Below are 17,480 nucleotides of genomic sequence, written 5' to 3'. Positions count from 1 at the left end.
ACAAAGGCAAAATTTTTGCCTTTTCAATTAAATAAGAGAGAATAGAGTTTAGAGTTTTACAACACACTCACAAATCGCGGCATGACAATTACTCCTATAATATGATGTTCCCTAGTTTCCTTGCGCCGGCAGTAACCCAAAGTTTAGCGTCTTCTAAAAGGTTAGTTAAGAGTACTGGCGGTGGCGCACTTTTCCGACGGAATACTCGGGCATTTCTCTCATTCCAAATAGTCCAGGAAACGAGCATGATGAGGGAAGCCATTGCGTGGCGGTGAGGATTGCTGCCGTCGGTTCTTTTCTGCCACCACTCAATAACGGTTTCATCTAACTGTCATTCCGAGGTGTCCATGTGCGCGAGCCCAAGCTTCTCAATGATTGATCTCCAGAGTCTAAGCGTGTAGCGACACTTGACAAAGAGGTGTATTCCCGTTTCTTGTTCCCTTTTGCATAGCGGGCAAGGGCCACAGTTTGGCCAACCACGTTTCTCCAAGCGATCAGCAGTCGAAATCCTATCCTACAAAGCCAACCAAGCAAAGAATTTAACCTTTGGAGGGGCCCAAGGCTTCCAGACCATGCGGTCCATGGGGGCAGGGCCAGGCCGAGAAATTGAGCTTTATAGGTCTTCGGTTTGCTCATCAAGGCGGCCAGAAAATTAACCACTTAGGATGTGCAAAACACCACTGCTATCAGACGCACAACTCTCGTCAAGTCGGTCATCTCCTCCCAAGCGGTCTTCTTTATCATGCCTCTCATAGTGCCGCCGGGCATTCTAACAACCACCATATATAACAACGCAATGATAAAACAGTTAATCTCCACATCTTGTCCAGCGCGATCTTTTTTTTTTTAGGGAATTGTCCAGCGCGATCTTAATTACATACAGATACGCTGAGTCCACTGACAGCACACTAATTATTGTTTATTTATTATTAAACCACGATGGGGTTATTGAGAACCGAAGAGGATGCATGCATGCGAGAGCGAAGGTAACGACTACCGAGAGGTGCAGTCGAAGAGATAGCACGCAGCAGCCAGCTTGCTGATGAAGCTCACACTCCGCAGAGGACGGCGACGAAGCCGACAACGAGCAGCACGGCCTGGGTCACGAGGAAGATGGCGTGGTAGAGGACGAGTATGACGCGGTCGGCGTTGCCCATGCAGAGGCCCAAGGTGACGGCGGCCACCCCGCGGACGACGTAGTAGAGGGCGTAGGCGTTGAAGCCACCGAGAGCGTGCGCGAAGATAGCGAGGAGCCGGGCCATCCCGCGGCCGAACGCCGTCGCGATCACCCAGGCCGCCCCGGCCGTGGCCGCCTGCGCCGCCGCGGTGAGGAGCACGACCAGCCCCTCGAAGCGCATGCCCAGCTCCTGCTGCGGCGTGGCGCCGCAGTTCGCGGACCTCAGCGCGGTATCAGTCTATACATACACGGACCAGCCAGCCCATCAGTGCTCGAGATCATCTCGCCCGGCCGATAAGAAATGAAAAGATAAGACGATTTTGATCGATCATTCGTACCTGCGGCAGGGAATCTGCCGGGTTGAGGGCGACGGCGTAGAGCGCGAAGGCGGCCGTGGCCAGGCCGAGGACGACGTCCGCCGCCGCCACCGCGCGCACGCCCGTCCCTTGCTGCAGCTGCCACGCGCCAGCTCCAGCTCCAGCACCAACACCACCAGCAGGAGGAAACATTCTCGACACAAGGAGCTAGCGCGTGCGACTGCTTCACTGCCTCTGCTGTGAAGCGAGATGAGGCATGGTATAAATACACACACACGCTCGATGGGCGACGCACGCAACTACCAGTACAAAGTGCACTGCAGATGGATCGATCGAGATTAGTTACTTTGGCGAACACGGCGTATGCACCACCTTATTTCGGCAAGCTAGCTTTACTAATGCATGTGTAGTAGTGATTCAGACGCATCTCATATTCTCACCACGCATGCCGGCATGCGTGTATGCACTGCATTTTTGGCCGACGATAAGGTTGCAGAAGCTATATAAGAACGATGACAGCTTGGAAAACATTGAGATTAGCTAGCGGCCGGCGCATGCATGCATGCAGTTCCTGGAAGGAAGACGATGCTTGCCGCATCGATCTGCACGTCATTCCTTACTGGGTTTCTCGATGCACCCCCTCTATATCTACATATCATCTCTGTCGAATGTCGACCGTATCCGAAATTAGGTTGCAGCGAGGAGACATTCGGGAGGTTGGTCAGTTGCACGTCCCTCTCAATGTGCTTGATTCGGACGAAAAGATGCAACGCTGGTTGTGTGGGACTAGGGACACACAACACACGTGGCACAGTACTCGGCACTAGACAAACTAAGGGCTCGGTTAATCGATCGGCTTCATTGATCGTGACGGGTGAGGCTAATTAACTTGGTAGATGGTGCATAACTCTGTTAAACTATAACCGCTTGCACCTGCAGAAATACAGCGGTCGATCGCGGCCGACCATTAACACACGTACCTGTAGAGTATTATTAGCACGGCCAGAACAACTCTAAATCTTGAAATAAAGCAAACACAGCATTCATGCAGTGTAAGAAAAAATATATAAGGTCGCTTGAGCAATAGCACAAACATGCCTAAATAGGGGAGCTACAAACTCCGTAGAGCCAACAACCAACGGCTAGGTGGCGAAGCTATATGGCGGGCCGCCAGTAAAAGATCGTCAATCATGCCGCCAAAACCGGTCCGGGTCCTGCTGTCTACAGAGCGAGTGCCAATGTTGTAAGAAGACCATGATTTTAAACATCAAGTCAGTAGCACGCCGTAGAAAGATCCGCTTAATCACTATCTTGTTGCGCATAGTCCATATGATTCAGGCCATCGCCGTGAATACAAACAAGAAGAGGCACTTGTCGTGCCAGTAAGACTCGCTTGCGCTTCCAGGAACTTGCCTAGGTCTAGAGCCTGCCACTCAGGCCCAGAGCCTCACAAGCAAAGCACCACAGGAAGTGGGCAGGAGCAGGAAAATAGAACGTGTGTCTTGGGCTGTGGAACCACACAAACGGGCATACACCATGGTCGGGTCCCTGCCGCTTCGCGACCTCGGTCCCCTTAGGAAGGCAGACATGGAGGAGCTGCCATACGAAGATCCCGATCTTCGGCTGGAGTGGTGCTTTCAACAAGCAGGTGGTTCATGCTAGGGTCAGGGCACGACATACTGCACGATATGCCGAACCGACCGAGAAAATACCCAAGGGCGTCAGGTGCCAGGGCACCGCATCCGGGGACCCCGACAGGGTTCGGAAAAGGAAGGCCCAAAGCTTAATCTGTATTACAGTTTCCTTGGGGCCAAATGTACGTCGGAATAAGATGTTCCAGTTTCCATCATTGGCTTCCAAGGCAACTAAGAGCATTGGATCCTAGCATATCGCAAATAGTGCTAGAAACTCGACACGCAGAATGAACCGACCAAGCCATAGGTCAAACCAGATAAGGGTACCTTCTCCATTCCCTATGGAGAATCTAGTACCAAGGCGAATCTCGTGCTTAAAGACTAGAGCAACTTCCAGAATTGGGATCCCTCCCTACAATCATAGGCTAGAAGCGGGATGCCTTGGAGATCTTTTGCTTTCATGAGCTGCAATCATAGGCTAGAAGCGGGATGCCTTGGAGATCACCTCAACATATGGGTGACATTCATGCGTCTGGATGCGAGAATGCACAGTCCACCCCGGTCCTTCCAGAAACATATATTCGCCCACTTCATCTATGGTATTTATGTTGCCCATTGGTTGTCTGCCAGAAGAAGCCTGATGGATCTTGATCAATGGAGCCATGCACGCCTCTCGGTAGAATATATAGCTCCATCATAAACATGGGGAGACTAGACATGCAGGAGTCGATAAGCACAGTCTTGCTCCCCTATGAGATGAACCTATCATCTCATATCACCATGGCCCATCGTTCGCATTAACCCCCACCCCGTAAGAGAACAAAGTCACAAATCAAGCTCCGAGGATCAGAAATCAGCATCCCCAGGTAGGTGATATAGAAAGCAGACACACTTGTTATTAAAGTTGTCTGCAATCCACTATTGCTCCTTACACATATACCACAAGACCACAACCTCACTCATATCAAAGTTGATCTTGAGCACCGACATCTCCAAAAGTAGACGAGAAGGAACTTAAGATTGATGATGTCCAGTTCTGACCCTCTTTCATGATCATGGTGCCATCCGCATACCGGAGGTGGCCAGAGATGTGCCCGGCTATATTAGACTTCTCAAGATAGTTGTCAGGACGTCAACCACAAGGTTAAAGAGGATGTGGGAGATGGAATCCCCCTACCTCACCTTGCATGAAGATCTAAAATAGAGACCCACGTGCCCATTAATATTAAAGAGAAGTGCATATTTCAACTCTGAACTTTTGCCCTAATCTAATTTACAACCCCGAACTCCAATACCGTCTAAATTACAACCCCCAACTCTCAAAACCGGCTAGGATTCAACCCTCCCCTCTCCGTTGACCTGGTTGACCGGTTTTGATCAGTCAACAGGTCCAGTCAGCATGCCACATCAGCCAAAAATGCAAAATTTCCAAGGAAACAATCTGTAAAATCAAAGAAAATCCAGGAAAAGGAATAAGAAATCCAATTTTCGAAAAACAGGGAAAATAAAAGAAGAATTTCCAAAGAAAACAAAACCTCAAATTCCTGAAAAAAGTATTTCCAGAAAAAACCCAAAAATCATCTATTCTATTTTCCCTAGCTTTTTTCGCGATTTTTTTTGGAATTTTGCTTTTTCATATTTTTTTCCTGATCTTGTAGATTTTTATTTACTTTTTCTTGAAATTTTGAAAAAAGAATATGACGTGGCATGCTGATTGGACCCGTTGACTAGTCAAAATTGGTCACCCCAGGTCAAAACCGGTCAACAGGGAGGGGAGGGTTGAATCCTGACCGGTTTTGAGACTTGGGGTTGTAATTTAGACAGTATTGAAGTTCGGGGTTGTAAATTAGACTAGGGCAAGAGTTCGGGGTTGAAATATGCACTTCTCTCTTAATATTAGGACCCCAATAAATCTCGAACGTTCGGATTTTAAACATGTCATCCCGAACATTATTTGATGGCAACTTTAGTTGATGCGAAGTGGCAACTTTAGTTGTTGAAACATGAAAACTTTGTTCCAGATAGTTTTTTTGACAGAAAATTGCCATGTTTGCCAACCTCGTATGAACTAAAGTTGCCATGAAAAATGTTCCGGTTCTCATGCTAAAACGTTCGGGTTATCATGCTTAAAATCCGAATGTTCGGGATTTATCATTTCCTTAGTATTAACAATGGTGCTACCCCTCCCGATGATCGTCATGATCCTGGAGCACCAACGATCATCGAACCCCCTTCGATCGAGCACCACGTGGAGAAAGGACAAATCCAGGTTGTCATAGGCCTTCTAGAAATATAGCTTAAGGAAAATGCCTCGTTGGTGTTTGACCTTAACCTCATGAAAAATTTCAAGAAGCACCATGATCCCATCATGACTGAACTGCCCTTTAATGAAGGCAAAATCGTAGGAGTGCATGAGGCGATCCACCACAGGGACGAATCACGTCGCACACACCTTAGAAAAGATGCCTTGGAGTACATTGATGACAGTGATCGGTCTAAATTGGCAGTGCATATACAAAAAATAATTGGATAGTAGGCTGCGTGCATCAATCGGTGTTTAAGTCATGGTTTTACCCTCCTTTCGAATTCTTTACTACTCCCTCGGTTTCTAATATAAGCCTTTTTAGAGGTTCAATAGAAACTACATATGAATGTATATAGACATATTTTAAAGCGTATGTTTACTCATTTTGCTCCGTATGTAGTCTGTATTGGAATATCTAAAATGACTTATAGGAGTATTTAGGAACACAGGGAGTAGAAGGGGACACATACACAATCGATGTTGAGGTCGAGGGTCATCATATTCTCAATTTGAATGAGACCACAAGCACATAAACTGTTCTACCACCAGTATTTGCTCGTAGTGGCAAGCCTGCGTTTGCTGCATACTACAAAAATGTTCTAATAACCGGGATCACGTGGTTGCGCACGTTTGTGTAAAGTTTGGGCTGAAGTAATGTATGTTCATGATTGATTCATGTAGCCCAAAATATATTTCAACATATTGTTTGCCTTTGTATGGTTTGATAATTTTTCATGATAATCACTAAATTTTAAATTCAAATATTAATCATATGTGTATGTGTGGAAAAACATGAACACATGCCACAAGGCCCACAACCAGGCTGCAATGCTTTTTTCAACAAAGAGAATATATTAATATCAAGGAGATACCAATTACACCCAACCTCTACAACAATGAAATGTCGTAAAGACATCACAGATGCACACAGCCAAAAGACCAAAAAAGAAAAAGAAAAAATAAATAAAAGATCTCGCTATAGTGATCAATTCCTTGTAGCTGCAGCACGAACCACAACCAAGACAACACCCGAAGTCCAAATTCTCTAAAAGCGACGCCTTCAAGAAGGAAACAGTGCACAAACGCCATCATCGCCTGATCATAGATCTTAGGTTTCACCCTGAAGAAAATCCTCACTCTCAAAACAATGCCTTCAACAAGAACACTGCCAGGCACAACCAATTAAGGCCAAACCTTGGGTTTTCACCCTGAAAGCTAAGACTTTGTATTTCACCTGTGTTACCGCCCTCACTTGTCGATGCCACTGCTACAAGTCACGAATCCCCAAGCGAAGTCATCATCGCCTCAAAGTCTCGATCCGCCATTATTAGGCCTCGGATCTCATCCACCATGACATTCTCCGCCACTGTCTTCACCATAAAAATCGAAATACCGATATGTCCTATAATGTCAACACAAAACGAAGCTTCGCATCACACCCTCCTAAAGCCATACGGGCTGAAATTCGGGCGTACGCGACTGAATCCATTCCGACCAGTAATCTACAGGCATCAAGCATCCAATGAAGATTTCTGACGGAGTATTCCGGAACTCGTCAATGGTCAGATCAAAGAGGGTCGACATCTCGCTGAACACCATTTTGGAGTAAGAAGAACCCTAGGAGCGGCAGATGGCGGCCACGGCAACCCATCCGGATCCACGACCTCCACCCTGCCCAGATCTAGGCAGAAGCGAAGCACCTCGGGCAACCAGCCCTCAACCCACGGCTGGGCTAAGTGGCCGCCAACCCCCTGGCCGCAACCACCACCACCGGTTTGAAATCCCCGTCCCGATCCAGATCCAGGCCAGGACGGGTCACCGGCGTGGACGCGCCCCCAGGAGATGGGGCATGGCACCCGCCCTTCATGCATCGACGACCACTCCGGGGCGTCAGCACCACGAGGACGTAAGTGGGGAGTTCCACCGGCGGCGAGCTGCGCAGGTTGCATGGCGGAGAGAGATGAGGGAGATGGGGAGGAGAGGAGGCTGTGGGGCGTCCCGCCGGCGCCTACCCACGCCAAGACTTTGCCCGGCGGGGCTAACAGGCGGCGGCGAGGTGGGGAAGGGAGGGAAGGTGGGAGCAATGCGGCGGCGATTTGGGGCTCCGCCCGTGTCGCCCCGATGGGACAACGCGGCGGCTGTTCCAGGCTGCAATGCTGATATAGGTATATTATAAGCCAATTAAATGAAACATCTTTTTAATGCAACACTTAAGCAATGATACACTAGGGTATCTCTGAAATATACAAACATTTAGGAGAACACGCTAAAAGACAAAGCATGTAAATCTATGTCTCCGGTAAGACTCCTCCCACACACGACTTGAAGAAACCGGCAAAGCCACGTCGTTGTTTGCCGAACCAAGGCTTCTTGAGCGCGTCCGCTGCGGTAAGCCGCTTCTCCGGGTTGCTCTCCAGCAGCCCGCTGAGCACCTCGAACCCGGCCGACGACAACTTGCGACGGGGAAACTTGTGCCGAAGGCGGCTAATGCCTCCGTCGCCCGGCAGCTTCGACTTCCGGTCTGCCGCCAGCCCCGAGTATCCAGACCACTCCTTGATTCCGAACGTGCCGACGATGCCAAACACTTTAGCCATGATCTCTATGTCCGACTCGCCGTCGAACGTGGAGGCGCCGGTGCCCGAGAGGAGGTCGGCCATTATGCATCCCAGCCCCCACGTGTCCACGCGATCGTCGTACTCGCGCGAGTGCAGCAGGAGCTCCGGCGCGCTGTACGGCGTCAGAATAATCACCTCCGGCTGCCTCTTGCCCCGCCCTTTCGTGGACATCCCGAAACCACCGATCTTGTAGACTATGCGGTCGTCCTTGACCTCGCCGCGAACATCGGCTTCAACGGCCCCCTTCTTGGGCTTCTGCTTCCTGTCTTCGGTGCCGTCGTCGAGGAGCACGTTCTCTGGCTTGATGTCGAGGTGCAGGACGTCCACGCCGTGCACGGCCTTCAACCCTTCCACGAGCTGCTTCATGATCCGGCGCACCTCGTCCTCGGAGAACGGCCGACGAAGACGAACCCGGCGCTGCATGTAGCCGCGTAGGTTGAGGCGTCCGACGTAGTCCATCACGATGAAGGAATCGCGTTGGCATGCGGCAACGCAGGTTGCGCGGTGCTGCACGATCGAGGGGATGCCGCGGCACGCGCCCAGGCACATGGCCTCCCGCATGACCTCCGGTAGGCCGGAGATAATGAAGCCGTCGTCGCCGCTCCCGCTGAGCCGCTTGACGGCGACGATCAGGTTGTCCTGGGTGTCCCACGCCTTGAACACTTCCCCGTTGATGCCCGCTCCCAGCTTCTCCAGCCGCTCGTACCGCGCCATGGTGGCAGGCCAGGCGGCCTCTTTCTTTCCGGCGGAAGCTGCCATGGCGTCCGTGCCGGTGCACGCAGATTGGATCGCCAGGAGGCAAGTAACAAGTTTAGGCAGGGAGGTGGAGATACAACGAGTTGACATATATACACATTGGGAAAACGTTGATTTGTCTAGGGTACGGACTGCGGGCAGTCCTGGACTCGAACCCACACTCCGACTCGGAGTCAAGACCAACCATATTGCTGTCTGCTGATTAATTTGATCAACTCAATTACGTACGCAATTCCACCACTAGGCGCCAGTCTCCGCGCGTGCGTTGGATCAAAGCAACCGACGTAGTTCGATTGCCTCTTCTTCGTCTAGACTCAACAAGTAAAAAAAAAATCTCCTCCCCTCCGAAGCTATGCCGTCAGCGATCGCCGGCCACTCGCAACACCGCGCTCGCCCCACTCGCCGGCCGTCTGCGCCGCCCCATTCATCCTTGCCCCCATGCTCACCAGCAACCCACCTCCTCCTGTCGCCAGTTGGCTTGCAGGATCGCCAGTTGCAGCAGAAAACAGAGTAGCGCTCGCCATGGTCACCATGGTTGCAACTCCGACGCCGGCCGGTTCCAGCGCATGGTGACGACGGTTGCAGCATCAGTAGCATCACCGCCTCCGGCTCGCCGCGAGTCGTCGACTTGCACCGTTGTGGCAAGCAAAAAAAAAACTGAAAGTAACAAAAATCCTTCGTTTGTTGGTTGAAGCAAAAAAATTACCAAGTTCAGCAAAAATTAAAGTCGGTTCCAGCAAAACAAAGTCAGCGAGAAAAACTCCCGGTGTGTGATTGTAGCAAAAAAAAGAAGTAGTTCCAGCAAAAATATACACTAGTTCCAAAAAAAAAGTTGTCGCCCACAGTGAGGGTGCGTCCGGTTCGAGCACATCGCATGGCAGGTAGCAATTACTCATGCCGGTTCCAGCTCTGGGCTGCCCCGATTGCAGCAAACGGTCGGTGTGGTTCCAGCATCTGGCAAACCGATTGTAGCACCCCGCGTCCCGCGTGGTCACCACTAGCAGCTGCAGGCTTCCAGCATTTGCCATCGTGGTTCCAGAATCTGGAAGCCACGGTTCCAACATCCAGTGGCGGAGCTTGATGCAAAAGGTTGCGGGCCATGCTAGCTAAGCTATAGAAATTACTCTTGGGCTGATGTTGCACGCCAAACTGAGCGTACAATGAAGAGAATTCTGGTGGGCTGGGCGGGCCGGGGCACATGTTGGCCCTCACGTAGCTCCGCCCCTGCCAACATCTATAACCATGGGTTGCAGCACCGCGGTGCTGCACGACGCAGTCACCATCGACGCAATACTGCCACCACGGCAACTCCTCGTGCCGCTGATGGTCACAATCCCTGGTCTTCGTCCTCACTCTCTTTTGTAGCAAAAAACGACATGGAAGGCGGGCACGAGGGGTTGGGTGAGTGGGTGAGCAGCCGTGGCCGACTCCCGGTAGCAGCGACTGGTGCTTAATCTCATGGAGGGGATTTTCTCTCGCGGGAGAAACAAAGAGAGATGAAGGGAGAGTGAAGGGAGGAAGCGGATAAGTGAGGGAGAAAGAAAAATAAAGAAGGGCCAGAGGATAAGAGACCGACCACGGGAGAGGCGGTGCGGGACGCGTGGCGATACAGCGTGCGTCCGGCCCAAACTCGGCTGGCTGGCTGGGTGAAAGCGTGCGTCCGGTCTAAACAACCTTATTTTTCTCCCACATATGTGATGAGTTTATAGGTCTAGGGACGTCCCGTCAAATGTGGAAAACTTTGGGGCCTCCATTGAAGAGGCTTTTTCTCTCTTTCATTTCCAGGTCTTCGGGTTGGAGATGCTCTTAATTTGGCCAGCATAAAACTATTGAGGGCTGCTACGCGTCAGCCGGCGGATAACTATAAAATATCTGCCGTCTGGCTGGCCATTGGATTGATGCAGGGAGCCGTCTGATCTACTCATCGGTGTTGCAAAAAGATTTCTAACATACGTCGTGTTTTAAAACCTTTGCAACAGAAGTGATGTTGCAGAATTTTTTTGCAACAAAGGTCTTGTTACAGAAATATTTTGCAACATGATTTTTTTTTGGAACAGAGGGCTTGTTGCAGAATTTTTCGCAACATATTTCTTGTTGCAGAAACATTTTTGCAACAAAGGTGATGTTGCAGAATTCTTTTTTCCCAGGCAGAGGCGACGAACTGGTAATCGGCGGCAGCACACATGCCGGGGACACAGAACAAACGGCGAGGTGCAAAGAAGGGCTGGGGACGAGCAGAGCAGATCCAAGCGGTGGCTGCCATTCACAGCTTGACAGCGGAGGTAGAGTCCGGCGACGGGCTCGCCCGATCACTTCCATGGAGCTTCGGGCCAGAATCGGTGACATCGCAAGGGCGGTGCCGTTAGATGTGGCGGCGCGGCGAGTGGAGCGAGAGGAATATAGGGAGCGACGGCGGGGTGCCTCGGCTGCGCGGGCAACAACCCTCAAGGATCCAGATCTTGCAATACACGAGTTGTTGTGGTGTGCAAACCGCAACAAGAGCTCAGTTGCAAAAACGGAAGAGATAATTCTAGATGAGCCACGCAGGACACGTGTCCCACGTTCGAGACGGCGGACGCCTGCATGCGATCCGCCGGCTGAAGGCGAGCGTTTTCCAAACTATTGGCCCTTGACCTTTGTTTGACCGTATATTACACCATGGGCTAACTATGTGTACAACAGTTTATCAGTTCTGTTGAAGTTTAGATTCTGAGATAAAAGAAGAATTACACTCTTGACTTAAACTGCTTTTATTGTTGAAATATATTGCCTGCCTCTCTTCATTAAGTGCCCAAAGGAGTTTGCACAAAACCCTTTTCGCAGATGCATGACGTCAGCAGGTGAGAACTAAGAACCACATGATAACTCAGCGTGCATGTCAAGTCCTCTACATTATTTTTCAGTTAACATTTGGCACTTCGTCAGTTCGTCAGTTTCGTCAGTCAGTGTCAATGATTCAGGTCATTTCTCACAGGCTCCCTTCCCTAGTCTAGTAGGAGCCTGACAGTGCACAATTGAAGAATACTACACTGCATATCTTATTAAAAAAAAGAATTCCTTTCAAACGGAACAGTTTAGCATGCACTCACGAATCTGCATAAAAGAGTGTCACGCACGAATCTACACAAGATCGTATAGGGGGGATGTTTGCATGATAAACATCTTCTCTGCTGGCCTACATTATAGATACCTTATATCAAGCTTGTTATCCTGCCAGAACTAGTTGAGTACAAAAATTTAATGAAGATATTGCATGCCAAAAAGCGCAATTTTTACTAAAATAACAGCAAAGCTAAACTGTCTGACTTGACTATAGAAACCACAGCTATAAAAGATAATTTTGAACAGTAATTATAGAATTAATGATGTGTTTGCTGACTTCAAACTGGTTCCTTGATAGAACCCCAAGCCTTCAATCTCACGACCAGAATCTTTGATATCCAGCAGTTCATTTCTAAGCCCCTCGTCTGTGCAACCTAGTAGTGCACATGCCTTCACTCCAGCACTAATAAACTCCTGATAATACCGACAGATAGAGTAATTAATAATTAGCGCATACATAACTTATGTCAAGAAGTATTAAGTGAAAATTTTCTACAAAAATCAATCTTTTAGGTCGTCTCCACCTGCTCGGTCAATAACAACCTTATAATGCTTGAATAAACTGATCGCTATCGATGATGAGCAGAAGTCATCATCTGACAAGGCATGAACATGGCATCGATGCAGCGTACGAAAAAATGCTTAAAAGGGGGAGAAAATACAGTGATCAAAATCGCCAAATATAGAGGGAAAGGAGAAACACCAGTGGGCCTTATACTTCTTTCATTTAAGCTTTTACTGTCTTAACTGTAGCTATGAAGAATGTGTAGCTTTCTGTACATGATGCTTTCCACTGAATTATAAACTGCACAGCATCCTAATTTATCATGCAAACAGAGGCACTTTTTTCAGGCAGTTCCAGGTCCCAGCAAGAATAGGCCTCGCAAAAGGAACATTTTCTCGGTAAATATGAAACATAAGCCGCAGCCTGACTGCCGGGGGAATAGATCTTTCTAGCGCAAAATGACCCTTGGCCATACTTGATCTTAGCAACGAAATACATATATTACACAGGGACAAAAATTAGTTGAGCACTGGGTGGTCACTAAAATATGTTAAGCAACTCAGCAAGTAATGATATCACTTAACAATAAGCAATTGTAAATACACGTTCCAAAAGTATAAAGCACATCATTGTACAAATTTAATTAAATGTATGGAGGCCTAGCATCTTCTTTCTTTTCTAAAGCTATACGTTTGTCGTCTGAAAGCTTTCATGGCCAACCACCTGCATACATTCAGAGTTTCAGACAACATTCATATACAAGTTTCATTTTACATATCTTTACACTAATTCTGTAGACATATGATAAATGAAATCATAGTCAAAGCTGTCTGTCGAAGACAAAAAAATGTCAACAACGCCCTATATTTTGGGAAGCAGAGAGTACATTTTTGCAGAAGACCTAAAAAAAACAGACAAAGCATGTGGAGTGGCCAAAACTAATTCTAAATTTCCGGTAGGACTCCAACAATGCACGACTTGAAGAAACCAGCAAAGCCACGTCGTCGGTTGTGGAACCAAGGCTTCTTGAGCGCCTCCGCTGCGGTAAGCCGCTTCTCCGGGTTGCTCTCCAGCAGCCCGCTGAGCACCTCGAACCCGGCCGACGACAACTTGCGACTGGGAAACTTGTGCCGAAGGCGGCTGGCGCCCTCCTTACCCGGCAGCTTCGACTTCCGGTCTGCCGCTAGCCCCGAGTATCCAGACCACTCCTTGATCCCCTCCGTGCCGACGATGCCAAACACTTTAGCCATCATCTCTATGTCCGACTCGCCGTCGAACATGGAGGCGCCGGTGCCCGAGAGGAGGTCGGCCATTATGCATCCGAGCCCCCACGTGTCCACGCGATCGTCGTACTCGCGCGAGTGCAGCAGGAGCTCCGGCGCGCTGTACGGCGTCAGAATAGTCACCTCCGGCGGGCTCTTGCCCGGCCCCTTCTTCTGGGACATCCCAAAACCGCCGATCTTGTAGACTACACGATCGCCCTTGACCTCGCCGCGAACATCGGCTTCGATGGCCCCCTTCTTGGGCCTCTCCTTCCTGTCCTCCGTGCCGTCGTCGAGGAGCACGTTCTCCGGTTTGATGTTCAGGTGCAGGATGCCCAGGCCGTGCATGGCCTTCGCCCCCTCCAGGAGCTGCTTCATGATCCGGCGCACATCGTCCTCGGAGAACGGCCGACGACGAGTGACCCGGCGCTGCATGTAGCCGCGTAGGTTTAGGCGTCCAACGTAGTCCATCACGATGAAGGAGTCGCCGGTCTCGGATTGGCATGCGTCAGCGTAGGTCCGGCGGTGCTGCACGATCGAGGGGATGCCGCGGCACGCGCCCAGGCACATGCTCTCGCGCGCAACCTCCGGTATGCCGGAAATAATGAAGCCGTCGTCGCCGCTCCCGCTGAGCCGCTTGACGGAGACGATCAGGTTGTCCTGGGTGTCCCACGCCTTGAACACTTCCCCGTTGATGCCCGCTCCCAGCTTCTCCAGCCGCTCGTACCGCGCCATGGTGGCAGGCCAGGCGGCCCCTTTCTTTCCGGCGGAAGCTGCCATGGCGTCTGTGCCGGTGCACGCAGATTGGATCGCCAGGGAGGCAAGTAACAAGTTTAGGCAGGGAGGTGGAGATACAACGAGTTGACGTATATATATGTACATACATGTTGGGAAAACGTTGATCTGTTAAGATACGGACTGCGGGCGGTACTGAACTCGAACCCACACTCCGACTCGGAGTCAAGGCCAATTATTTTATTTTATTTTTGCGAAATCAAGGCCAATTATATTGCTTGCTGATTAATTTGATCAACCCTATTACGCAATTTGGGCTGGTCCGTGCGTGAGTTGGATCAAAGTTCAGTGAGAACACGTACAGTCTCTCTGCTCTCCGGCGTGTAACACGACAGTCCTCAAACTGATGAAATGCTCCATTATGGTCCTCAAGTATGTGGATACGCTCCAAAACGGTCCTGACTACGCCTGACAATACGCCTACAGCTTAGCCTGATGCCATGTCAGCATACAGTAGAAGCATGAGGCCCACATGTTAGTACAGAGGAAAAAAAGTTAGCAAAATAAATTGCAAAACAGAGGTTCCAACCTGAAACCTTTGCTCGCTGATTGTAATGTGCGCACAAGCTAACCACAGATCACAATTGTGATTAGTTTTAATATCTGACCTATATATGACACAACACAGAAAACAACACATAGTGTGCCTCCATCACGTTCCTTTTCCACTGTTTTTTTTGGTTCACATTTATTTATCTTTTTCCCATTTAAGAAATAAATGTAAGGAAGTTTTACATTCAAAAAATTATTTCAAAACATGTTCGTGGTGTATTAAAATATTATTGTGTAAACTCATTCTTGCATTTCAAGAAACACGTTGATTTTCTAAATACAAGTTGAATTTTTTAATACATTTCTAAAATTTATTATGATTACACAATAAATTTTAATACATGTCAACTTTTTAAGCAACTGTGTACTTAGAAAAAACAATATACACGGCAACTGTGAGTGCTTGTGGTCCTGAATGAAGATATGTAATTTTTATTATTTTTAAATCTATATAAATTTGAAAAAAAATCATGTTTACCTATTTTAGTTAACTAATAATGAAAATGAAATGAAGATTTCAGATACACGATAATTGTGTATTTGTAATTACTAGAAGAACGCCCGTTCGTTGCAACGGGGCCACATTAACTTTAAGAGTTCAATATTAATATTCTCATACATATTAAGTGACATTGGCGATATTTTTTTACCATCAAATCCTCACGCACACACTCTCTCCCTCCCTCTTCCTCACTCTCTCTCCCCCTCTCCCCCTCTCTCTCTCTCTCTAACACACACACATATCCATCTTATTAGGTACGGGACCATAATCCATCTATTTCACACACACACACACGCTAGTGCATAACAATATTGATTATGTGTATTATATTTGCCACCACAACTGAGGAAATTAATTTCATGTAAGTCGGCCAGCCACAGCTCCAAGAATACGCGAAGGAGGTGGCCCGGGTCGGCGTCGGCGCCGTCCGGCGCGGGCCACGGTCCCGCTTCCAAGTGCGTCTGCGCGTCGGCCACCCACGCCGGATCCTTCAAGTGCCGCTTCCACCGCACCAACTCTCAGGGCCACGGCCAGGGAAGCCGCCCTTCTTCGCCCCCTTCACCGGCCGCGGCCAACGCGGTGCCGCGGCACCCGGCCTCGCCGTCCTCGTCCTCCGGCACCGTCGCGACCCAGTGACGCAGCCCAAGCATCGGCCTCGAGAATTAAGAACGCTTGACAACGGAGAGGGAAGGGAAGATCATATACATGTCATAAGAAAAGGGAGTTTATTTACTGCTCCATCGATGTATTGTTTCCTTTGTTTGAAGATTGATTACCATCTGTGAGCGATTTTTCTGAAAATCAATTATTTGTTTTCTAATTAATGTGATTGAGTCTTTAGAGATTGTTCGTGATTGATTTTATATTACTAAATAACTTGCGCGTATGGAAAGTTCTTATCTGTTTAGATTTTTTTCGTTGTGTGAGAGGATGACGCGAAAATAAACCGATGAAGTGGGTGGAGGGGACGAAAAAATCGACGAAAAAAAACCAGCGAAGGTGGGAAGAGGTACCAAAAAAAACATGAGAAGTGGGACGAAAAAAACCTGAAAGCGGGACTACCAACTGCTTCATTAAAAATAGAGATTGTAAAATTTTCTTGCATTTCATTTTTAAATGAAAAGATAAAACAGGAAACATAAACACGAACTTGGAAGGAAACAATAAGAAAACTGGTAGCTGGGCATATAATTGGGCAAAAGTATAACCATTTCCTAAAACTACTATAAACATTATTAAAATACTTGTTGTCAATTTTAAAAATGATTTTGCATTTGAAAGAAAAACAATGAGGATGCACAACAATTGTGCGTGCTTGTGGTCCTGAATGAAGAGATAAAAAAATTTCTTACATTTTTTAATCCACATAAATTTTAGAAAAAGTTCATGTTTACCTGTACAAGTTTACATGCCCACCTAATTTTATTTTCTATATTAAGCTTTATAGACAACAAGTGTACATGTAGCACATGTCAGCTCTTATCGCTCGCTCACGTTGCTGGATGGCCTGGGCTCTCAGGTTCGAACGCAACCGCGCCCAGTTTATGTTTTTGAGTTATGGCAGGTGCTCCGGGCGGGCTTTTTATTCTGTCATGTTTTTGGGGCCCAATAAAGAAAGGGAAGGAGAAGCGGCCACCACCCGTGGCAATTAGGGCATCTTCAGCCGTTCGGCCCCCCCAGGATGCCTAAATAGAGTGATCTGGGGGCGTGCCGGCGTTAGTTTGATCCCTGGGGGTGACCTAGCTCCCAGTCACGCCCCCAAGCGCCGGCCCCAGGATGCGGGAGATTTGAACTAGGTCGTTCTCACTTATAAAAGACGCCACAGATCCGGCGATCGGACGTAGTCTGGCCTTACAAAAAATAGAGCGTCGCACGCCGTAAGTTCGTGTGCGCAACGAATCACTCAGCGGGGTCGGCTCCAGGCGTTGGCGGAGTCGGCGTGCGCGGACTCGGCGGTG

The 17,480-nt window shown here is 48.7% G+C and overlaps 3 protein-coding genes across 3 annotated transcripts; all 3 read right to left on the bottom strand.

The window, feature by feature from the left end:
* Positions 1–767: 767 nt before the first annotated feature.
* LOC125526587 (uncharacterized) lies at positions 768–1,749 on the bottom strand. The gene is made up of 2 exons (XM_048691240.2): positions 1,516–1,749; positions 768–1,415 (listed from the first exon to the last, which is right to left on the bottom strand). The coding sequence occupies exons 1-2, from the start codon at positions 1,684–1,686 to the stop codon at positions 1,050–1,052; spliced, it is 537 nt and encodes a 178-aa protein (XP_048547197.1). The 5' UTR covers positions 1,687–1,749; the 3' UTR covers positions 768–1,049.
* A 4,817-nt stretch (positions 1,750–6,566) lies between these two features.
* Positions 6,567–9,016, bottom strand: LOC147959953 (putative cyclin-dependent kinase F-2). The gene has a single exon (XM_087536249.1). It carries the CDS (start codon positions 8,892–8,894, stop codon positions 7,722–7,724), a length of 1,173 nt encoding a protein of 390 aa, XP_087392375.1. The 5' UTR covers positions 8,895–9,016; the 3' UTR covers positions 6,567–7,721.
* A 4,163-nt stretch (positions 9,017–13,179) lies between these two features.
* On the bottom strand, positions 13,180–14,456 carry LOC147959952 (putative cyclin-dependent kinase F-2). Its single transcript, XM_087536145.1, has one exon. The coding sequence runs from the start codon at positions 14,451–14,453 to the stop codon at positions 13,356–13,358; it is 1,098 nt and encodes a 365-aa protein (XP_087392271.1). The 5' UTR covers positions 14,454–14,456; the 3' UTR covers positions 13,180–13,355.
* Between the last annotated feature and the right edge of the window lie 3,024 nt (positions 14,457–17,480).

The sequence above is a fragment of the Triticum urartu genome, chromosome 7A (assembly GCF_056163025.1).
Source record: "Triticum urartu cultivar PI428250 chromosome 7A, HENAU_Tu73, whole genome shotgun sequence".
Classification (NCBI taxonomy): Eukaryota; Viridiplantae; Streptophyta; class Magnoliopsida; order Poales; family Poaceae; genus Triticum; species Triticum urartu.
Note: the sequence above shows the minus strand (reverse complement) of the source record. Positions and strands in the feature narration are given on the sequence as shown.

Bases quoted from the DNA above. Each gene is read 5' to 3' on its own strand.
- LOC125526587 (XM_048691240.2), bottom strand. From the start codon at position 1,686: ATGTTTCCTCCTGCTGGTGGTGTTGGTGCTGGAGCTGGAGCTGGCGCG. The intron at 1,416-1,515 runs GTACGAATGATC...GTGTATGTATAG, and splicing joins CGGCAGATTCCCTGCCGCAG to ACTGATACCGCGCTGAGGTC.
- LOC147959952 (XM_087536145.1), bottom strand. From the start codon at position 14,453: ATGGCAGCTTCCGCCGGAAAGAAAGGGGCCGCCTGGCCTGCCACCATG.
- LOC147959953 (XM_087536249.1), bottom strand. From the start codon at position 8,894: ATGTCAACTCGTTGTATCTCCACCTCCCTGCCTAAACTTGTTACTTGC.